At 44.6% G+C, this 23,096-nt stretch overlaps 4 protein-coding genes across 4 annotated transcripts; 2 read left to right on the forward strand and 2 right to left on the reverse strand.

Moving 5' to 3' along the window:
- Window positions 1-2,613: 2,613 nt before the first annotated feature.
- On the reverse strand, window positions 2,614-4,423 carry LOC132264528 (uncharacterized). Its single transcript, XM_059764768.1, has 2 exons — window positions 4,008-4,423; window positions 2,614-3,422 (listed from the first exon to the last, which is right to left on the reverse strand). Exons 1-2 carry the CDS (start codon window positions 4,376-4,378, stop codon window positions 2,927-2,929), a joined length of 867 nt encoding a protein of 288 aa, XP_059620751.1. The 5' UTR covers window positions 4,379-4,423; the 3' UTR covers window positions 2,614-2,926.
- Window positions 4,424-7,226: 2,803 nt separating this feature from the next.
- LOC132264881 (uncharacterized) lies at window positions 7,227-8,685 on the forward strand. The gene has a single exon (XM_059765214.1). The coding sequence runs from the start codon at window positions 8,128-8,130 to the stop codon at window positions 8,683-8,685; it is 558 nt and encodes a 185-aa protein (XP_059621197.1). The 5' UTR covers window positions 7,227-8,127.
- Window positions 8,686-9,299: 614 nt separating this feature from the next.
- Window positions 9,300-23,083, forward strand: LOC132265169 (zinc finger protein rotund-like). The gene is made up of 5 exons (XM_059765734.1): window positions 9,300-9,443; window positions 11,596-11,679; window positions 11,941-11,977; window positions 15,607-15,881; window positions 20,053-23,083. Exons 1-5 carry the CDS (start codon window positions 9,300-9,302, stop codon window positions 21,220-21,222), a joined length of 1,710 nt encoding a protein of 569 aa, XP_059621717.1. The 3' UTR covers window positions 21,223-23,083.
- LOC132265164 (modular serine protease-like) lies at window positions 11,723-15,366 on the reverse strand. The gene is made up of 6 exons (XM_059765727.1): window positions 15,102-15,366; window positions 14,300-14,465; window positions 14,091-14,243; window positions 13,532-14,028; window positions 12,820-13,469; window positions 11,723-12,396 (listed from the first exon to the last, which is right to left on the reverse strand). Exons 1-6 carry the CDS (start codon window positions 15,163-15,165, stop codon window positions 12,007-12,009), a joined length of 1,920 nt encoding a protein of 639 aa, XP_059621710.1. The 5' UTR covers window positions 15,166-15,366; the 3' UTR covers window positions 11,723-12,006.
- Window positions 23,084-23,096: the final 13 nt, after the last annotated feature.

The raw sequence follows: 23,096 nt of genomic DNA on the forward strand, positions 1-23,096 counted from the left end.
CTTGAATTTGTGTTTATTTCTCACTTGGATGCACTTCATTGCACTGTGTTATAACTCTATTTAATTGGCAGAAAAAAGTTCCATAGAAAAGCCAAATATCAGCGTGCAATTATATAAAAGCGACATGTTCATCCAACGATCATGAGCGTTCCCAGCTGCGCCACGAAAGCCACAATGTGCAACAAATTTATTGAACAACATGTTAAACCGAAAAGGGCAAATTTGTAACTCAAATTACTATTTAAAAATATATTGAACTGTTTGGAAAATTGAAGTAATTTGCGAAATTTTTTTTTTCAATCTGCATTGCTCAAAAAAAGAGTGAATTTAAATAGAGAAAAAACAGTGCCTATTAAAATGTTCAGTGTAATCTATTTAATTTCCTTGCGAACGTTGTGGAACCATATTCAGATCATTCATCTTGCGTTTCCCCCTTTTTCACAACATCTTTTCAAAACAAGAGTGTTTGTTTTCCAAGAATTATAATTTAGTGTTTTCACGACCTGTCAAGTTTACCTGAAAGTAACAGATGTATTGTATGCCTCCAACAATTCCCATTGATCATTTATGCCTGTTTAATCGGGTAAAATCACATATAAATCAATTAAGACTTAATCCCATAAATCACGTAATGGGAAACAATTAAAAGTACGAGGCAAATCTCTCGGTGAATTTTACGATCAATTAACAGGTTGGCCGACGGGGAAAAAATGTCTAATTGATAGTTTAAAAGAAGTCTTTTCACCAATAACTCCACGGCCGCCTCTGGTTTGGAGTCCGAGGGGACGCCGGAGAGGCACAGAACGTGACAAGCGAGCTTCTGGTCGATGATGATGATAATGGACGCCGGAGGCCAGCAATCGCAGCCGTTCAGAAGTCGCAAATGTTCATTGAGAAGATGTGTCTGGAGAAGAGCACAAATCGTGACGGAATCGATATAGTGTAAACAATTTTTGAGGTGCTCGCCCTTAAATTGGCCAAGCAAAAACTGGCCGGAATTTTCCGTGTGGCACATTTTGGGGCGTGGCCACGGGGATCCGCCTCATGCACCCTTTGGCACTTTTCACCTTCGCTGTGCGCTCGCCCCAAAATGTGGCGCACAAATTCATCCCCTGGAAAGACGGTGTGGCTGCTGTGGAACGCTTCGTGTGGAACGTGGAATAGTCTTGTTCCCATGGCGAGCGATGGACAAATTTGGAAATTGACATGCAACAGAGAGGCAAAATGCGTGCATTGGGGGGGAGGAAGGGGAAAAAACTGAAATTTAATTAAATAAAGTATTCGCAAGTTGTGGGTAAAAACGCGTTTCCATGGATTTTCTATGAAATATTTAAAATTATTTAAACTAATACCGGGAAAACATGCAATTACCGGCTGGTGCATGTTGTAGGCTATTTTTCACAAAATTCCCCACTCCTCATGCCCGCCAATGGCATCGTCGATGCCTCACGGGGGAACATTTTCCCATCGGCACACAAGAAAATATGCTTCGTTGATTAATTGTTGCATGTTCAACAGCTCTTTTTTCCTCCCGCCACTCCATCGAATATCCATTGTAATGAAATACTGAATTGTATATGAAGTGGATACTATTTTTATTACTTCTCCTATTTTTTCGCCGTGCGCCTATCTTCGTCTGGAGATGCAACTCTGGATGGAGCTGTTTGACTTGCGAGGAAGGTATATGTTGCACTTCAAGTTCAACCACCACGATCTGTGAAAATGCCTCTCTTTCCACCTATATTGCAACAATTGTTCGCCGAGATGGAAGACACACATCAATTAACAAATTCCACGTCACTGTACATATTTATTGTGATGCTTCTTCATATTATATGACTTGATATTGTGCAATATTTCGCTTCCATCGACAACAGTTGATTCGAATTTTATGGCTCAGAGCATTTTTGCGCGCGCCTGTCTAGCTGTCGCATAGCGGCGCTGCTTTGTCCCGGAAACTGTGTCTCGACTAAACACATATTTTGGAAGGGAAATATTTCCAGTCACCCGGCGCCTCCATCTTGTACCCTATACACCACAATACATATTCACATGCGTCTCTTTCACAATTTCTGAATATCCTTGGGTAAAAAATGGATTCAGGAAATGTCGACAAAATTTCCTACATATTATCGCACCTCAGGGCATTCGGAGCACAAATCAAAATACAATAGTTTTTGCGAGCGTCCAACAAAGAAATTGTGAGAATGGGGGCAAGAAGTGCAAAAAAACTGTCATATAATCCGATGAAGAACACTCTATGTACGTACAAAATGTTGTTTTTGGGCGATGGAAGAAGTTTAGAGCTCGACTGGCGCCTTGTCAAGCAAACCACCCCCCTCAAGAGCTCTCCCACACATCCTCGCGTATGTGAAGCATCGTTGAGTGCAGTGAAACTGTATGGAAGTGGATTTATTCCTTCAGACTCACTCCAGAGCAGCACATTTACCCTCCCTGTCTATGTGGAAATTCTTAAGTTTCTCTCTCTTACTTCTCATTGTCCTTTTGTGCGTCTCCAACCCATTCCATCAACCCTAAGACGCGGGGATTCCTCTCGAGGAATTTCTCTGCATAGACATAATATTAGATGAATTCTGAGCTCTTTTTGTTTTCTCTGTATTTTGTCATTTCCCGGGAATATGCATTTTTCAAGGTGGCTGCAAAGAACACTGAAATAGAGAGCCGCTTGCTGAATGTGTATTCAGTTACATTTCAAAATACACTTCACAACAAGGATGTTGAATCAAGAATGGAGAAACTTCCTCTATTTCTCCCTGATGTGGAGTTAATTGAAACAAATTTCCACTCTGGAGCTCAACAAGTTCCTCATAAAACTCATGCTGGGAGATTCATGCCAAATGATTCTTTAATAATCTCCCAAATTGAGGATACAGTCATCCGATATTTTGCGACTTCTGGGCGCTCTCTAGTATCCCCGGACGAAGGTGGCGTAATTTGAGACTCTCGTGGAAACGATCACACCAGAGCAGTGACGTCCAGAGGCGCTTCCGCTGCTCACGCTGCTGAAAGTCACGACGCCCCTGAGGAAGAACGTCTCCGTTCCGTTTAGGACCTTCGCGTCCACAAGACCGCTTCCTGACCGCCTGTCATTATCCTCGGTGCACGCCGCTGTGTCCTTCTGGACAGGGCGCACACAGAACTTGTCCCTAGAAATGTCTCCTGGCAGAATCTGGCCGCACTCCTCCTGAGGCACGTTCAGCACATTGAGGGCGGTGAAGCTGAGAATCTGCTGCGGATGCTCTTCGCGGACGTCCACCACGAATCCCGTCCAGTTTGCTGGTCGATGATCAGAGGCGTTGAAATCTAAGCAAATGGGCTCTACGTTGTTTTCTTCGAATCGAACTGGATCTCGCAATTCCAGCAGAGCGACGCTTTTCGAGTAATCGCCAGAAGGTTCATACCTGTTTCGGAAGTAGAAAAAAAGTGAGTCGGCGGTGATTTTAGGAAAGGTCAAATTTTTCATGTTTCAATGAACCAATAATGGTAATAATTCTATAAATCTTAAGAACCAGAAAATATCGGATAAAGGCAGAAAGTTTTTGGTGATAATATACAAAAAAACAGATTGTTTTCTGCTTGATTAATCAATTAAAACTAGTTTGAGAAATCTTACTTTTCTTTTACATCTTTTTTAAAAGCTCCCTCATTTCAGTGTAAGATTCACATTTATATATTGTATACAAAAATATAGGAATGAATTTGAAATGAAATGCGAAAGTTCAATTTTCACCAAATAAATTTTACAGGTTTTAAAAGTTCATAAACAATTTCTCTCCCGTCTATTTGCTGATTCTAAGTACGTTGTTCGCAGAAGTCACTCTTCGATTTTTTTTTATTTGCTGAACCACTTATAACTCTCACATTCTCATTGTTATTCATATTCACAGAAATTGCAAAAAGCTCTTGTTTGTTTTCGTTCACCACTTATAACGACTCACTGTTTCATGAAAGCTGAAAGTTCTGGCTATTTGCAAAAGTGTGCTCACCCTCTGAGAACGTGGATTCGGCGAATGGCCAAAAGGTCCTGCTTCCTTCCGATGCCCACGAAGAAGTCGAAGGCATTGCCAATGTGTCCGTATTTGTCGCTCCACAGACATCTCGCATTGGTGATGATTGTTGTCTCGTTGATAATAGTTCCGCCGCACTTAATGACAGTCACGGGTTCGTGGGTCACACCCGTGCTTTCGGTGGCATTGGTGAAGATTCCAACATGCCAAGGAACGTGGAAAGACGAGAGGGAAGAGGAGGAATTGGTCACTCTCTGGAGCACTCCGCAGTTCACAGTAGCACTGTTTACTTCCAAATTGAAGATCATTAGCACGAGGACGAGGAAGGTCACGGATTTCTTGAGCCACATGGTTCTAGGAAGTGTCACTGGTGATGCTCTCAAGCGAAGTAACTCCGGCGGAATGATGCCGCTCGGCTTTTATAGACATTTGCCGCTCAAGTGTGTTTATTAACTTGAGCGCTAGTGATTCAGTGAGGTGATTTGCTAATGAAACCTGTTTGCCAATCCACTGGCTCGCAGCATTGGGAAGATATGAATATTAATTATCACCTCATTTGTGTCGGGGAAGAATCAATAAGTCTGTGGCGAGCTACTGGCTCCTCTGACAAAATGTTATGACTTTGGATGGTATCCATGACCTGAAGCTGGCCGAGAGGACTTCGGCCAAAAAGCATCGGCGGAGCGGATGCTTTCCCCGCAAATGTGCGGGTGGATGCAAAAAGAATTGCACTCGGCATCCGGTTCGCTTGAGATGGGACGGCGAGATGGGAGTTGTAGTGCTGCGGCGTTTATAAAAATCCACATAAAATGTGTGGGAGTGTGAGAAACTTGGCGTCAGCCGGTCCATCAATATTTTTGCCCCACATTTGAGCCAATCCTCCCCCTTGTGCGCCACCAACCCAGCCCACTGGATGCACCCGACGCAAACCAAAACACACCAGCACCCACACACACGCGAGCATGTGCGCCGGGGAGCGAGCATGGGCCCCAAAACCCCTGCGCCCCGTGAAAGGCTGAGAACATTTCGCGCCCGCGAAGTCCCATGTGCACACGCGGAAGATGAAGAAAATCCCGGGGGTGGCTCCACCACCCCACACTCCACTGTTTGTTGGAGCAACTGAGGAAAATATTTTCCATTTTCTTTGCTCCGCAATACATAACTTAAATATTTCAGATTATATTTTCCATTTCGCTGCTAGTCGGCGCGCCTCTGGGTTTGGGTGAAGGATACCCCAACATATTACCCACCCCGGAGCACCCCCGAATATTCACCCACATCCCCAGGGAGTTGGCGGATGGAATCCTACATGCTTCACCCTGCAATATTCCACGATGAAACTGCATGCAGCCATACAACACGTGAAATATAGGAGATGCTAGAAACCTCAGAAGGAGTCGCTGTTGAAGAAAGTACAAGAAATTTTAGTCATTCCCATTTGGGATTTCTGCGAGAAATCTAGGGAAAATGTTAGTTTGATTCCCAATGTTTCGTATTTCTAGGAAGAATCTTTAGACGAATGGAAAAAAATGAAGAGAGCTTAGGAGATATTGTCACTTTGTAGTATTTTCAATTATTCTTAGATTTGTGCTTTTCAGAAATATAGCATACCGAATATATGCTCCTAAGCTCAGGAGTTGAAAAGTTCAGATGAAACATTTTATATTCACATAATGTATTTACGTGGAAAACTCCCATATGAAATGGTGAGACTCGAGAGCTGCGCCATAATTCCACAAAATGCATTTTACTTCGCCAAATAGAGTTTTTCCCTCACCTCTGTGCTGGGTGTTGAAAAGAGGAATTGTGGTTTTTATGGTGAGTCCCTGCCACTTGCCAGCCTCTGGGCCAATTTATCAAATTGACCGAAAAAATGATTATAATTTCGTCGAATTACTTGCGCGCCGCGTGCACGGGCGCTGAGCATGAATTTAGAAGGGGGACTGCAATAAACATCCTCCGCTGCCACCCCGCGAGCCCAGTGGCAGCACAAATAAAATGCAATATATGTTCAGTGGTAAAACGCCACCCAGTTGGAGGATGATGGGGCAAAAAGAGGCATTCGCCACCCCCTCTTTCCCAACATTAATATTTAGATGTTCCGGCTTCCACGGTTCCCACCCCCTCATCTCTTCTCTTTTCATTTTATATTTTTCCATTTTCTTGCTATGCTGTTTTCGTGTTCTACTTTTTATCATCGCCCTTTTTACTCCTCTTTTTCCCATATGTGAGTCTCTTTCTTATTTACTGCTGCTCCTTATGTACCCGGCTCATGGTGGGAACTCTTTCTCGAGCTCCCGCACCCACCCAACGCCACCCCGCTCGCACACAGACAGTAGCGGGAAAATCTTGCACACACACAGCCGAGACAGCATCTGGAGGGAAAGCGTCATTTTCTCGATGCACACCCCCTCACGGAGCATCGTCAACACACGAGCGAGCCCAGCAGCGACACTATCGCCTGATCTCTGAGCTCTCGCGAACGCCCTTCGCGCCTGTGTGGGTGATCTGATGCCTGAGAAAGCACTCTTCCCACGACTCTCTTCGGGTGGAAAAACACAATTTCTCCACGAGAGATGCATCACATTTGCAGGCACACTCACACAGCCCCTCTTGGCCTCCCCACAAGCTCGCTTCACCCTCGCGTGGGTGGGCGATGTGTAAGTTTTCTTTCACCGCTTTTCTTTGCCAGAGAATTTTCCATCGGAGTCTGTGTGAGTGTTGTTTTATATTCGGCACACTCACTTTTTATGTTATCCAATGCATTTTCCACCAAATACCCACAGGGTGAGTCATAAAAGGAATGCTAGGGATATTAAAATGAGCCGAATGAATTTAGAAATACAAACCTCAATAACCTCATGCACTCGAATGCACGAGGGAAGTAAACTTTTTCTATTATTGCATTAATATATAATCACTCTGGAAGCAAGCGCATTTAAAAGCTTTCTTTATTCTCTGGAGAGTTCAGTCAAAAATACGCTCAAGAAAATGCTTTTCTTCTTAACTGTGAGGAGTCACCCTGTCGCAGAGAATACGGGGATAGTGTAGAAATATATAGAACTCTCTTTTCACTATATACCCTCGTGGAGAGCTTCTATGTACATGTGAATGCATGTAGCCAAGTATGTAGAAGTAATATCATTGCATTCGACTGAGAAAAGCAGAAGTAGTTTCGCGGACGTCAAGACGATAACGTCGCGGCGGTTATTTCTTTCTTCAGTCTCAACTGAATGGAGAATATTTGTTTGAGATAATTATACTTGCTAAATTTTTCACCCAAATCCACCGTTCTTCGCCAAAAAATATAATGAGGATTACCTGAGGGAAGTGGAAGGAAGGAAGTTCTGAAAGAATAAAAAAGCATCAACAGAGTTTTGTGGAAGTTTTGTGAGTGAAGAAGAAAAAAATGCTAAAGAATCCTGCAATCGATGGGAAAAGAGTTGGTGAAGGAGGAAATTCCGCGAAAGTAGTGAAAAATGTGAATTAGCGAGAGTGGGAAAAAGAATTCACCGCAAATTTGAGAGAGAGAAGAATGTAAAAAAAAAGTTTAACAGCTTTCGGCACCAGAAGCAACAGAAAAGTTCCTTTTTACATCATACAACAAAAAAATTATATTAATATATATACAAACACTCGATGAAACCAAAGTTCCTATTTAAAAGTTTTGAAGAGTTATTAGAATTCTATACAAGATAAATATTTAACACGAAAGAAAAAAGAGGTATAACGTAGTAGACACAAAAAGCGAGGAGAATTTTTGGAAGAAAAGTATTTCAGCGAGTAAATTTTTAAGCAAGAGAAGCGGAAGGCTGATCCACTGGGTGGAGAGGACGAGGGGTGTGGAAAGCTCGTTTTGTGTTAAAGAGTGGACAGCCCTGTGTGTGTCATTCACAACCACTGTGGCAGCACAACTACACTAATAGCTCGGGTTTTAAAGGCTGGCATTGGGAAAGGAGCACAGAGTACATAGTGAAAGTTGTTGAAAGTTCTAATTGACTAATTTGCATCATCTGTTTTCTGTGTTGCTCGTTGCTCGAAGAGAGTGAAAGAGCCACGTGGCTTCGCGCTATTTCTGAGGACCTGCAACCGGTAATTAATGTCCACCGTGGCGAGGAGTGGCAACAGCATCGGCAGCTCCAGCTCTCTCGTGGACGTTGACAGTGCAGACAGCAATGACGCCTCCTCGAGGGACGATCTCGAGGAGGACTTCAAGCACCGCAAGATCAGACAGAGCGTCATCTCTCCACCGGCTCCAGCGTCTGCCACCAATTCGCAGTTTTCCCCCGCCAGTGTCGTTACGTCCTTCGGCAGCGTTGCCGGGATATCTCTGACCCATCCGGCCGATCTCTCGGCGGCCTTTCATGGGTACCATCATCACCACGGCGGAGGTCCTGTGGCGGCGCCAGCTTCTGGCGTCGCCTGCGGCTCTAGCCTGGATGCCAGCAACAACAACAAGCCACCATTCTTGCTCCCCGCTCAGCTGTACAAGAGCCTCTTCGCCAGTGCGGTGCTCCAGAAGGCGCCCAACTCCACGGACGCCTTCAACGGACAACCCTTTCCACGCAACCTCCTCTTCTCCTGCTCTGAGAAGTCCCCGGGCAGTGACAGAGACACCGACGACAAGGCGTCCGAAGAGAACGATGAGGTGCTTTGAGAGAAATTTGCGAAAATCCCTCCGAGGAAGACGTCTTTGTGTCTCCCTCGTAGAGGAGTTCATTAAAATTTAACAGTATTATCCTGTTCATAAATCCACTGATACACTCCATCGTCGGACCCTTTGGCGAAACCCCCCGCACCCGCACTTAAATTTGGGGTGGAGGAAGCACAAAAATTGTCTAATCTGCATATGAAAGCCCAAAAGCTGAAAAATCTGTTTATAGATTTTTCCAGTTCTCAGAATATGCCTTTCAAGAAAATCCAACCCGCTTTTCCCGGTGCTGCGAGAGCGCCTGGGAAATTCAATAGAATCCCCCGTGCATCTGGGCTGAGGGCCATGGCAAACAAGGGGTTAGGAACAAAGAGTTTGACGGAACAAAGAAGAATATACTTTCTACCTCGTCTTGTGCTCTCACACTTCCCCATTTTTCTCCACAGAAAGCCGCAGCTGCATTCGTGTGGGGAGGCGAATCTGGCGTGCCCAGTGTGAATTCAGCATCAAACAATAACAACAACAACCCATCTGGCGTGAGCGGAGGCGCCGGCGGAGGAGTCACACCAGCAGCCGGCAACTCACCGGCCAGTTGCTCGCCGGCCACAGGGATAGGATCGATGCCGGTCGGAGGTGTTCAGGGCCAAAACCCGACTCAGGGTCTGGTGCACTGGATGAGCGCCGTGATGGCGGAGCACATGACATCCAACTCGCATCACGATCCCACCGTTGGAATGCACTACATGTGGAACGGTGGAGTTGATGTGAGTATAATCTATTTAACACAGGATGTGTTTTGCAATGATACAGAGGGGAAGTCTTGATTTCAAGTTCGAATGGGTGGGAGTTGCAAAAGTTCCCGGCGAAGTGTGTTTGGGGGGCAAATTGGGGGAAAACTTGGTCAATGGGCTACAGCCAATTGTGCATTCCGAATCACAAAGAAAGTTGCACGCAGGGAAGTGTGGTTGCTTGAAAAGTTCTAGCGACTCACGGTCAAGATTTCAGCTAATCATTCTGTTTGAACGTAGGAAATAAGTCTATTTGTCTGATAAAAACTAAACCTTTCTCATTGCTCATCTGGAAGATAAACTTGAAGTCGCTCTATCTTCTTTTCTTTCCCTGAATCTTTCCATGGACTGAGCATACCATATTCATAATGCCGGTTATGTATTTATAGTAGCCCTAAAAAGTTATTCTGAATGAAACCCTCTTCGGGAACTACACCCAGTGTCGTGCGAAATCCCGAGAGAGCGCAGGTGATTTTAATCACGATCGACCGCAACCCTTTTCAAGTCTCTACCTCCAACCGTTTTCACCCGAGAGTTTCCCAACATCTTACGATTTGGACCTTCCCTCGCTAACCATGGCTCCAAGGGTGAGAGCTTCCGTTGTTTGTCCATCATGTGTGCGCCGGGGTGTGTGTCTATGCAACCCTCCACGATTTACGACTGTCTCACAGGCTCAACCGGCTGGCTAGTGCGCTGGGTCAGGGTTTGCTCCCCACATCTATCCGTCTTTGCTTCCCACATTCCTCGCGCGCGCACACACACACGCAGCCAACCTATGCGCTTCCCCATCGGCCACCCACCCTGTCGTGCTCTTCCTGTTCCACCCTGGCATCCCTTGGATCAGAAAAACTCTCGCACACATGCACCGCCGGAGCTTTTTCTCTCCAGCTTCAATTGCTTTTTTCGCCCGCCGCCCGCCGACCGCCCGCCCAGCAATGGGTGGGCCGCGTCAGTGTTGGTGCGCCCCCTGCCGCGTACATGGGCGAACGCCACAAAAGGAAGCACACGAGCGCCGGCAAAAAAGGTGCTTCGGTTCTGGTGAACGAAAATAGCGTTCACATGTAGCAGAGCGCCTGAGTGGAGTGTGTGCACATTCCGGCGGGGGGCTGGTGTTGGTGAGGGGGTGGCGAATGAAAAATACAGGCGAGGAAAAAAGTGCTCGCGGCTGTGGAAAAAATCCAGAGGGGGTGCTCGCTCTCTGTGTTTCTCCATATTCCGAGCTGCAACCCTCTCTTTCATGCCAATCCTATACCCTTTTAGTCAGTGAGCGAGAGAAAACTGATTGAAAAATCAATAGAGGCAGACGGAGAAATGGTGGGAGAGCGAAATATTTTCTTATCCGCAAGTTAGAAAAATATATTCACGATCCCACATTGGAAAATATTGCTAACCATATTTTCCACATTATGTACATCATCCATATCCATGCAGACTCCCATCCTCTCGGTCGCGACTTGCCGAATGTGCTTCACCGCATTTCATGCCCGCTCCGCCCTGCCCACTCCCAGTGTATTAAAATATGGGATAAAACAAATATGAGGACATCCTATGAGAAAAATTCCACTCGCCACTCCCTCGAAATCATTTTTTAATTAAATTCACTAAATGAAGCGGGTCCGTGCGAGCCTTCCGCTTCACCACCCGGAAGAGCGGTATTAGGAAATTGCCTCAACATATCTACACCCATCTCATCGTCCCTGCTTAAAGAATTGCCTCGAATTAGGAATTTTTCATTGAGAATCGTGACTTGGAAAGTCACCTTTAACTTCACTGGGGCGAGAAAGTTCTCCAACTCCCAGCCCTAAACTTAACTCTTCCTCAAACACTTTTCAGAGCACAATTCTTCTCACCATCCCATGAATTGTTTGCCATTCTTTTTCACACACTCAGCAAAAAATCAATTAATGCGTTCTGGCTGAAATTAAAAGTTTCCGAATACAAATTTTTTGAAATGAAATATGCACTTGAGTGATTTTCGGAAACCTTTTTGCTCAGCATTATGCGAAACTTTTACGTAGGAAAAAATTAGAATAACATTTATTGAAAGTATCTATCTGAATATCTTAAAAGTAATCATAAATGATTGTGGTTGTATTTTCTCCTTCTTTGCTGCCTCCCGCAATCGCAGCAATGTGGCCAACACACCAAAGACATCGATTACGGTGGTTGGCCTGCACCCAGGAATCACATGTCCATGAAGCAAGGATATGAGGTATCTACAGAAAAAAAATTCACCATTTTCCGCCTTTTTTACCGCTGATTTTCCTTTGAATGTTCTCAGTGTAATTTGAATTCCTCTTTTTGAATGTATCTCATTACATTCTACGTTTATTTTATAGATATATATTGCGTTTCAGTAATCCTATGTTATTGTCTTTACTTTCATTGATTTATCAGGTTATTCTCTCTTTTTAAAAATTATATAATATATAATATCCCATAATTAACATTACTGATTGTCTCTTCTTTTCAGGCAAAAATGAATGATCATCACAGCAATATGCAGAAACGTAAGTATCATTCGATGAAAGTCTGAATCTTAGAGGATATACTTGTTGAAGATATCAAAGAAATATTGGATGTTGGTGAAGGCAGTGTAATGGCTCTCGAAGCACTGCAGCCCTTTGAAAGCACCCACGCTCACGATGCCTCGCAGGTAGAAAACCTGCCGGAGCCTGCCATTCACGGTCTGATTCATGGGCATCATGAATCCTCCGCCACTGTCGCCCGAGCAGACGTTGCTATTCCTGGGATTTCCGGCGCAGAATTTGTCGAAAGTTATGAAGTCCTTGAAGGCATCCGTCGAATTCGCGCGACACGTGGCATAGTCCACCGTGTACAGATCCAGCGTCTTGAGCACTGAACTGTAATCCCCGGTTTGAGTCATTCCCCATCCCGCAACGCGTCCCAAATCTCCGGATAGGACGTACTGTGGAGAGAGGGAAAAAATCAATGTTTGCAATTGATGGGCAATTCAAAAAGTCAGGCGAAAACATGAGATATTTCCGCGTGAGTACAATCAATCGCCACATCCCGTCATCACACAGTCTGATTAATTAGCGATAATTCAGTCAAACATTCCGCAAAGTTCCGAAACTCAAATGAAAAATTTAACTTTAATTATTTGGCTATTTTAATTGTTCTGCTATCATTTGGCGAATTTTCCACTTCACAATACTTTTTGTTGTAATTCCAATAAATATTTCCATCGATATTTTTTTATGAATTCATTAGTGAGTCTTTATTCAACAGCGCATTGATGTGCTTTTGTAGGGAAAAGTTCATTTTCATAATTGAGAGATGAAATCCCTTTATGGTGTCCCTCCAAATTTAGCAATGAATTTTCACTCACCTTGTCATTTCCGAGGGCAGTTGGTATGAGACAGATTGGTTTTATGTATGACCCGAATTCGATGGATCCCGAGAGTTCTACAATTGCAATATCTCCTGTATAAAGTCCTCCTTGGTCATTGTATTCCCTCACGGTATTGATAAGTGAAACATTGAAGAACTGAGCCTCTGTCACCTCCTTGAGGTAGTAGTCTCTGTAAGTCTTTCCGACCGCCACTTGGTAGTCATTGGCATCCCGCTTCTTTCCTTTCGATCTATCCCAGAAGCAATGCGCTGCACTGACCACGGCGGTCGGCGTTATAATACTGCCTCCACAAATTTGGATAAAGCGTCCACTGATACGTTCAAAGATGGCTGCTTGCCAGGGAACCTGGGTGATGTTAGTCTCCTCACCGCCACTCACCAAACCATAACCTTCCTCAATAACGCCACAGACTTGGTTGCATTTGAAGATATGATGACTCCAACTTCCATCATCTAAGCATTTGATTCGGGTCTCAACAAACTCTTTTGGCATTGTGTAACCTTGCTTGCACCTAAGATTAACCACAGTTCCCGGTGGCAGATCAGTGCTGCAGTCCGTTCCTCCGGATGGCGTTTTGCAATCAGCCTTCACAGATAGAGTGTTGATGCGAACATTAGAGCAGTGGCCTAGAAAATTTAAAGGAGTTGATCAGGATACCGACCGCGTGTAAGATTAATTAGTGACTTACGAGTACACTGCGGAATTCTTGGGAGTAATGTTCCGCTGATGCAGTAGACTTGAGTTTCCTCGGAAATTTGAGATGCAACGCAACGAAATTTCACAATTTGCCCATTCTCAATGATCTGTCCAGGGAAGATCTCCGCATTGTTGGTAGCGAACATTCGGCCAGACTCAAAGATGGGAGCTTTGCAAGCACCCGGAGGCGGAGGACGAGTAACAGTCTCTTCGTGGCCAGGTGGTCGAGGTGTACTCTCAATGGGTGGAGGTGGTTTCCCGCACAGATCTTCAGCCTCGTCCGATCCGTCAAAGCAGTCGTACTTCCCATTGCACTTAGAATCGCCAGACACACAGGCGCCATAGTCGCACTTGAAAGCATACGAAGGGCAGTAGTAATTGAAGCATCTCGCCAGGTATTCGTCAGATGCATCTGGACAATCTGCCTTTCCGTTGCACAACTCATCCTCGAAGACACATTCGCCTGAACGGCACTGACTGTATCCCTCCCTGAGAGAAGTGCGCATGCATGAATAGTTATCCTTACAATCTGCCTTAAACAGAGAACTTACGAGCAATTTCCCCTATCCTTGAGGTATTCTAAGATTCCCGGACATCTGATTGTCAGCTCATCGGATTCGTCTATGCACTCTTTTACTCCGTTGCACTCTGCCGATCCGTCAATGCAGGCTCCATAGGCACATCGGAAAGCGTACTTAGGACACCTAAACATACCACAATTATATCTTAGGACTCTCACGAATAGAATATCAGTTCATACTTCAATTGCCGACATGCTCCTGTCTCGTCTGATCCATCTGGACAGTCTTTTTTCCCATCACATCGCAGTAGATCTTCTATGCAATTGCCATCGTCACACACAAAATCATACTCTCCACAGCGAGTCTGTCGTTTATGTCTTGAAGTAAAATTTGCCAACGTGAAACCTTTGCGGAAAGAAAAAATCACGGTGTCTTGAATTAAAATTGATTATTATGTGGGTAAAATGAACAAAACAACAACATTTAGACGTGACAAGGTGTATAATTAACAGAAAAAAGGCAGTTAAATGTGAACTTGAAACGCGAAGAGTCTGTGAAACAGGTTTTATTCGATAATCTATAGAATGTCTTGAGAAAAATGCAAATGACTGCGAATGTTGATAATTTTAAAGAAAAAATAGACGTTTTGAAGTATATTTGACTGAAATGCCACTGAAATTTCCCAAATATTTGTTGATTTCTCTCAAGTTTATCACGGAATTCGGGGTAAGGGCACGTAGTGTGAGATTATACAATGCTCTTTTCGCATATTCATAACAAGCGATAAGACGCGATGCTCTGGGAATGTTGTGCTGACGAGGCTGGGAAATTTTATTGTTCTTCCCATTAGACTGGTTGTGATAGCAGTGATTAAAAAATGAGATGATTAAAATACACACGACGTATTTTCCGAGCATCAGTGCCACGCGAAAGAAACAGCATTATTGAAAAGTCATTAGAGTAATTGATCAATGAGTCAGAGCGGGAAAAACTCATGAGGGTCTTTCCCGCCGCTCTCACTAAAATTCGACCAACACCAACCATTTGTAAGACTAGACAGTTCCATGACCAAAAATACAGCAATAAAGTACCACTTTAGAGCCATTTTCGACTAAAAACACACGCACTGATTAATTTGCTCACTAAATTAAATATCCCGAGAAGCACAGAGGAAAATGCGCGGCCAAACAACACTCACGAGGGGCGAAATTGGCAAAAGCGAGGGGGAAGTTGAGGCGCGATTAGCACATTCCGGGGACAGAAATGCGAGTCTGTCCAACTCCGTGTCGGATCACATCGAAGAAAGCACTGTCGAGGCACGGAAAGATTCAGCAACTACTGGCGAGTGTTGTTGGAGAAAACGAGCGGTCGCTTGCGTGTGCTGTCGTCATCGGCGGCGTCACTCATGGAATGCGAGATGACGCTTAGAGACCAGTCTAGTCGGTTCAGTGGGAATATCAATGGGCCAGTGCTCCCGCCAGAAACCTGCCTCTCAGCGCCGCTCTCTGCAGATTTGCATGCCTAACGCTTTGTCCTCTGGTTTCAGCTCATGGACTCGACGATGGGCGCGCTGAGCACCATCTGCAGAGCGGGCAGATGGCATCGGCTCTGTACGGGGCGGCCGCGGGGGCCCTGCGCTCGGGGTCCTCCAGCAGCAGCTCTCCGGGCGGAGGAGTGCCTGGCGGCGTGGGCCACGGACATCCTGCCACCTCGGCTGCTCTCCTTGTCGTGCCGCAGCCCATCAACGCCACCAAGATTGGCGGCGGACTGCCCAACGGAGCCCCACCTGGACGAAAGTACCAGTGCAAAATGTGTCCACAGGTAATTTGACTCTTTCGCATCCCGTCCGTCGGTCAGTTCATTGGAACACATCAACATGACACAAAAGCCAAAATTTCTGCTCACAAGTGTAGAGAAATGAGTTAAAATTCAATTTCAGCACTTCTGTGCTGAAAATTATATTTTGCAGTATCATTTTTGGACTGTAAAACAAAAAAGCTCATTTAAATTAATTGACTTTTATGACCAGATACAGTGAAACTCATACAAAATGAGTTATAAGAAGAAAAGAAACTCGTGAGAAATTTTTTTCTAGGAAATGCAAGCAAATAATCTATAGTACAAATTCAAAGAGTTATCTTTACATTCTGAAAAAATGTCATGACCTTTATTTTAATTGAAGTGCATAACGTGCTTATTACTAGTGAGAAATATAAGCAATCACTGCAGATTCAATCTTAAGAACGCGACTATTTCCCTAATATCTCACTTAACATTTATTTTTCCGAATTGGGAGTGTGACTGTTTTCCCAACTTAAAATGTTGATACTTTTCTGAATATTAAAAATGTTTTTTTTTTATTCATTACTTCGAGACACGTTTTCTTCATTTGTTTTACATTATTTCATATTGATATTTGAAGTCTCACCGACATTCACGGCTTAATACCATATTTATGCGAGGTTTAAGTCATTATTGGAAAGATAAAAGAGATCTCTGATGAATTTACAATTCATCGGAGGCTTACGTAAGCTAGAGTCGCTAGAGCAACCAGTTCATATCAATTCCGCCGTCCTGGGTGCCAACGACGGGCTTCAGCCCCGATCCAAGTGCGCCCACTTCCGCCAGTCGGGGTGCCTGAGTGCCCGAGAGTCCTAATTCAGAGGGTGGTGTTTTGAATAATTGATTGTGAAATTATGAAAATTCCTGGCGAGAGCGCAGAGCACACCCACCCTCGGCACTCCAACGACGTGATGATGAGGGGTTGCGATGGTCTGATTAACCCCTAGCTGGGCCCCACTATCAAGATGCACCCGCGACGCTCTCTGTCGCACGCCCCAGTCCATCACGGATGGCAGGCTGCACTCCCGCTGCGCCAGAATGGGACAGAGATCGAAAGAGTGGCTCGAAAAAAATCGAAGGCATCCCCCATTTTTTACACCCCCCGAGCCACCCCCGCCCTCCCCGGAGTCTGGCATCGTCGGCTGGCGTTCGGCTCGCCGGGGGTGGGGGAGTGCGCGAAAAAAGAGCGAACAGGAAAAAATGTATAGTAGCTGGAGTGGGGAGTGGGAAAAACGCCGGTCCAGACATAGAGTGATCCCTGTCGTTCGCACTGGCATTTTTTGGCGGTCCTCGCCACGGACGAGCTGCCACCCTCCCGGAATCCGTGCACTTGGCCGGCCGACACTCGCCATCTCCGTCGCACTCTGGCCTTAATCACGATTAAATATATTTTTTCGCCCCATGGTCGGTGCGCCTCCCCCACCCTACGGGACACTCTTGCGCTGGCTCGAAAAAAAGCGCTCGAAAAAAGTGCTGGGATGGAAAAAAGCGCCCACAAACACATTCGCAGGGGCGAGCGAGAGAGGATGCTCTGGAGATGGCTGGGAAATTGGGACGGATGGGGACTCTGGTGTGCATCGGTGTGCGTTGGCGAGAGTGGAGGGCCGAAAAATTGTTTTTAGACGACGCGTTTTTTCTAACTCGCAGTCGAGTTCTTTCAATCTAATGAGCAGCATCGACACTCTCCCGCGAGAGACTCCCGTCGCGCCGCTTTGGGGATTCTGTGGGCAGCTGTTCGCGCGACACCTCTATCGCTTATTGATTTGTTGTGTGCTCTCGAGTGCAGGGGACGCCGTGGAAAAAAACCTTGCCATCTATCTCCTGGGTGGAATACCCTTCCGCGTCTCCGTGAGCCGCCGTTGTGGCCGTTGAACTATTCAAACTTTCGTGCAATATCGCGGAAATTATGGCGAATATTGGCTTGATCCTGTGAAAACTCTCGCTGCTCACGAACACAGTGCCTAAGAGTTGGTCTCTCCCCGTGAAACCTCGAGGAATACGCCCCGAAAAATGCAGTGATTCCAATTGATGTGACGATCCGAAGGTCGCGAGTGGCGTCGCAGGCGGACGATCCGCGAGGCATACATTTTCGGTCAGGTAGTTAACGATCGTCGAGAGCTTTGGCGGAGTGTTTCGAGAGTTGGGGCACGCTGGAGGGCCGCATTCTGGAGTACCAGAGCGCTGGTGGTGGCCTGGACTACCACCACAACAGCCCCCTGGTGGGGGAGATCCCAACCGCCGAGTACAATAGCTACATCCACCGGTCCATCGATCAGTTGCGATCGCTCAATGGCTTCCCCGCCAACCAACCCAGCGGCTCTACGGATCTCGTGCGCTCGATCCACCTGTCCCACCACCACCCCTACTCCGCCCACCCGCAGCAGCCGGCCCTCCAGCAGCACCTCGACTTCAAGCCCCTGTTCAACAACAACAACAACGAGGCGATTGAGTATCCATCGAAACAGTCTTCCGCCGTGGGCAATGCGACCGCGTCGGGGCCGATTAAGAACGAAGTGCCACCCCCAAAGTCACCCTGTCCGTCACCCACCGCCGCCCTGGATGGGCACACAAAAGACACCAAGGTAGAGCCACTGGGCTTGGCCATTCACCCCAAACACCCGCCAAGTCCACCCCTTCGGCTCTGTCGCACCCTCAGAGCAGTTTTTAATGAGACACTCCCCCGCCGCACGCATCTCGGGGGCTTTTCCACCCTTTTGCCAAAACTTGCCAGTGGACTTTTTTCCCGAGCACCCCTCACTAATTACCACTTTCCTCCTGCACTCCCAGCATCCCCGTCGCCAGGGGAAGTCGCAGCCATGCCGGGGCTGCTCATGCGAAAGTATTGGGAGATTTTTCGCAGCAACATTTTTACAGCTACATATTCAAAATTGGACGATTAAAAGTAATTTCTTCTCATAAAGTGCAATTGCGATGCGAAATTCCATTTTATTCGACATCATAGCACATTTTAAGCAAAAAAAAATTACATAATATATCTTCCTCGATTACGCATTAGGGTGGGTTTTCACAACTAATAAAAATAAAAGACTGTGTCGCTGTACTCAAATAGAAGGATTTTTTGAAGAAAAAAAATCATTTTTGGCTCACTAAATAGTCAGCATAAAAATACAATTTTATACTAATATAGAAACGAATTATTTAAAAAAAAATCAATCATATCTAATAACTGTTGACTTTTTGTTGTGTTCATTTTATTTGATATTATCTATGCCAAATTTTATTTCTCTGGACAGAAATAGTCATAGAACAAATAATAAATTTTAATGAACACTTTGAAATATTTCCATTGAAATATTTTCAGAGTGTGTATTTATTTTTAGTATTCTCGAAACTTTGCTTATTGATTTCAGGAAAAATCTGAATTGACTTTATTTCAACATCAAAAAGCTACATCTGTAGTTCATAACTGTGCTCATTGTGAAAAGTGTGGGTGTTTCGGTAGCAAGCATAAAATAAAGCAAACTCATTATGATTGGATTCATTTAAATTAAAAATTGTAAATTGTTAATTACAACTTAATTTTTGAACTCATCCCGGAAAGTTGTTGTCGTCGTTGGAAAAAAAACCTTCGCATTACATATGTTTTAATACAAACATACATTATAGTACAAATGTAATCTTTAACATTACTCTATATTCTAAAATTCTTGACACAAATCGTGGCTTAGTCTTTTTAGAAATAATGCGGATTTCATGTCTAGGTTGAGTTGAACAGCGAGATTCTTTTTTTCTTCAATTTGATAAAGATTTTTGCTTGGATTTTCGACGTTTATAGTGATAATCACAGTTTTATTTACAACATTAAAGTTCACTTCAAATACGGATGATCTCATATTTAATGTTCAAATTGAAATGAGCTTTCAACAATTTTGAGGAAATTTTGTATGTCGTATTTACACAAAGCCAGTAATATATTAATTAAAAGGTTATTTTATGTGTTTTTATAGGGTGTTATGACTAACGAGATTTGCTATTGTTTCACGTTTACATTAATTCGTAATTTCGCATAATATTGAAATTTTGCAACACATTCGGGAGAGTAAGTGATTTGGCTCTATTGGAATAAAGCTCGTCTTGTGGAGGCAAAATTTCATGAAATTTTCAACATTGTTTTCGTGTATCTTTGCAGATCTTCAGCTCCAAGGCGGACCTGCAGCTGCACACGCAGATTCACATGCGTGAGGCGAAGCCGTACAAGTGCTCGCAGTGCTCGAAGGCGTTCGCCAACTCGAGCTACTTGTCCCAGCACACCCGCATCCACCTGGGCATCAAGCCGTACCGCTGCGAGATCTGCCAGCGCAAGTTCACGCAGCTCTCGCACCTGCAGCAGCACATCCGGACGCACACGGGCGACAAGCCGTACAAGTGCCGCCACCCGGGCTGCCAGAAGGCCTTCTCGCAGCTCAGCAACCTGCAGTCGCACTCGCGCTGCCACCAGACGGACAAGCCCTACAAGTGCAACTCCTGCTACAAGTGCTTCTCGGACGAGCCGTCGCTGCTGGAGCACATCCCCAAGCACAAGGAGTCCAAGCACCTCAAGACCCACATCTGCCAGTACTGTGGCAAGTCCTACACGCAGGAGACCTACCTCTCCAAGCACATGCAGAAGCATGCCGAGCGGACGGACAAGCGGCCGCCGATCACGGCCGGCATGTCGGCGCTGGGCATTAATCGTAACATCGGTCTCAACACGCAACTGCCCGCGGTGCCCGGAGAGCATCCGTACTGGCCCAAAGTGAGCCCGGACTCGGCGGCCAGTCTCACGGAGGTGATCCAGCAACAGCAACAGCAGCACGCTTCATCCCACCATGACTTCCACGTGAACCAGCACCAGAACAACGGACACGCCGAGCTGCAGCAGCAGGGCCATCACCGCTCCCTCCTGGACAATCACCCGACTCGGGAGGATGTCGGCGAGGACCTCGTGGTGAACCGGCAGCAGGGTCTCAGCGTGACCGCCAATTCGCTGCCGCCCTCTTCGACGCCCACCAACTACGAGGGCAGCGCGGCCAGCATCACCAAGACGGCTCCCGTGAGCAACTCCGCCTTCACGCCCATCAACTCCATGACGCCCCACCTGAACTCACTGGGCCACCACCACCAGCTCGCCCAGCGGCCCTATCTCTACGACGCCATCAGCTTCCAGAACAAGAATGTGAACCAGAACGCGGGCGCCTCCTTCCCCAACCAGCTCATCTCGCTGCACCAGATCCGCAATTACGCGCACCAGCCCGGAGGACTCATGGCCGGCGAGCACCTGCTGGGCGTGAGCGTGGGCGCCGGCAAGGACAAGGGCTAAACCACCTTCCAGGGGAGCGACACGTACCTGCCAGAAGGGGCACACTTGATCGCATTTAATACGATTTTTCACACACGCGTTTGTTATCTCACCTATCAGTTGATTCAACCTGTGATTTTACTTACACACGCTGAAGACATAAAGAGACTTGGAAGAATACTTTATTGCCTGCAACTGTGGCTTTCAGCAATTTTGCGAAAATTTCAGCAGGATGGAGGAATGAGTTTGAAATTTTGCAAACCTAATTGTGAACAAGAGACTTTCAGACAAAACACTTTTCAATTGACAAGAGAAGTGAAGAAAAACTATATTGATTACTCCAAAACAAGAGCTAAAATTGCAATTTTAAACTGTAGCACAAAAAGACAACTTCTTTAAATGTCCCCTTTGAGAAATTTTATTGATTTTATAATTATCTTTGTAAGTCAATTGCATCAGAATATTGAACCCTCATGAGGATAAAATTTCAATATTGGTCATTTCGACGCTGATTTTTTTCTCATGAAAATTTTCCACGACGAAAATTTTCCAAACCAATTATTTCTCCCAATTAAAAATTATCAAATTTCACTTGAATTCAACGGAATAGTGATTGCTATTATTATAATCAGTGCATGTCGCTACGGAACTTTAAAATAATTTTTCTCTCATTTCTTGCGAATAAAAATATACCAAGATGTTTAACTTCATTATAATCAGAATAGAAAGTTTTCATGGCAATTTTCTGTAGCGAAAATCCGTCTACTTTGCATCTGAATTTCAAATTCTTCGAGAGCAAAATGCAGGAAGTTTCGCAAAAATTGCTGAAGCCTCAAACTGAAATAGTGCTACAATATAAGGAAATAGAAGATGTGTTTGTTTACCGTCCACAATAGAACTGTTTCAATTTTGAGCTGAAGGAGGAAATTTAATTTAAAAGATAAATCTTAAGCGCAAAAAATGTATTGAGTGGAACAAATCTTTGGACGTGGAATGGACTAAAATTCTGGTATGTACAAGAGAATGAGGCAGAAGATGACGGAATATTTGCATAAATGCACGAAATGCATATAAATGGACGAACTGTGATATATTTTGAATATTTTCAAACATAACTTTAATTACAAAGGAAGAAATGTTGTAAAAGATTACTAAATAGTATTAAATAATTATAAAGGAATTTATGTAAATAGTCCTGTAATGATAAATCCAATTAGAGATCAATAGAGGTAAACCTTAAGCGGAGTAATCTCCTGATGTCCTCAGACCCTTCTCTCACACAAGAAAGTAGATAATAAAAATTCCATGTAAAACATTATGCGTATCTATTGATGAAAAGGAAAAAAAATACTATTTAACAAATATTTATAGCGACACTACGAGATGGAGAGTGAAAGGAGGAACATGTTTAGAAGAAAGATTACTTTAGCAATGCAACGAAATGTCAATAAATTCGATTTTGCAGAAGATTTCTTCAAAAACATACATTTATTATATAGGAGTATATTAAAAAGAAAAAAATGTCTATCCCTTTGTAAATGTGTGATTTCCATATCTTTGCAAATTATCTGACGAGAAAAAAAAAAACATGATGCAAAAGTGCAGAAAAGATACATAAAGTAACATTAAAACGAGGTGAAAAATTAATGTAAAAGTGAGTGTAATTAAAATAATCAAATGTTTTTTGCTGTGTAAAAAAAACCCTTTAAAAGAATTGTAGGATAATTTTGATTTTTCTGTCTCTTCTGTCATTTCTGTAATAAATAATATTATAAATAAATAAAATTATAAATGTACGTGCGTCGTTATTTCTCCCTCTGGAAGATTCGTATCGAACTTTAGACGAGTTTTGAGGGGAAGGCCCCTGGAAAGCTCGTCGATGTCCCACAAGTTTG

This window comes from Phlebotomus argentipes, unplaced genomic scaffold (genome assembly GCF_947086385.1).
Source record: "Phlebotomus argentipes unplaced genomic scaffold, Phlebotomus argentipes genome assembly contig_2, whole genome shotgun sequence".
In the NCBI taxonomy this organism is placed as follows: Eukaryota; Metazoa; Arthropoda; class Insecta; order Diptera; family Psychodidae; genus Phlebotomus; species Phlebotomus argentipes.

What these genes read in the sequence shown, in the direction of transcription:
- LOC132265164 (XM_059765727.1), bottom strand. Translation starts at nt 15,165, where the DNA reads ATGGCTCTAAAGTGGTACTTTATTGCTGTATTTTTGGTCATGGAACTG. An exon ending in ACTGTCTAGTCTTACAAATG is followed by an intron (nt 14,466 to 15,101) that starts GTTGGTGTTGGT and finishes CTTTCCGCAAAG; the next exon opens with GTTTCACGTTGGCAAATTTT. An exon ending in GGAGCATGTCGGCAATTGAA is followed by an intron (nt 14,244 to 14,299) that starts GTATGAACTGAT and finishes TGGTATGTTTAG; the next exon opens with GTGTCCTAAGTACGCTTTCC.
- LOC132265169 (XM_059765734.1), top strand. Translation starts at nt 9,300, where the DNA reads ATGCCGGTCGGAGGTGTTCAGGGCCAAAACCCGACTCAGGGTCTGGTG. An exon ending in CCATGAAGCAAGGATATGAG is followed by an intron (nt 11,680 to 11,940) that starts GTATCTACAGAA and finishes TCTTCTTTTCAG; the next exon opens with GCAAAAATGAATGATCATCA. An exon ending in TCACAGCAATATGCAGAAAC is followed by an intron (nt 11,978 to 15,606) that starts GTAAGTATCATT and finishes CTCTGGTTTCAG; the next exon opens with CTCATGGACTCGACGATGGG.
- LOC132264881 (XM_059765214.1), top strand. Translation starts at nt 8,128, where the DNA reads ATGTCCACCGTGGCGAGGAGTGGCAACAGCATCGGCAGCTCCAGCTCT.
- LOC132264528 (XM_059764768.1), bottom strand. Translation starts at nt 4,378, where the DNA reads ATGTGGCTCAAGAAATCCGTGACCTTCCTCGTCCTCGTGCTAATGATC. An exon ending in CGAATCCACGTTCTCAGAGG is followed by an intron (nt 3,423 to 4,007) that starts GTGAGCACACTT and finishes CTTCCGAAACAG; the next exon opens with GTATGAACCTTCTGGCGATT.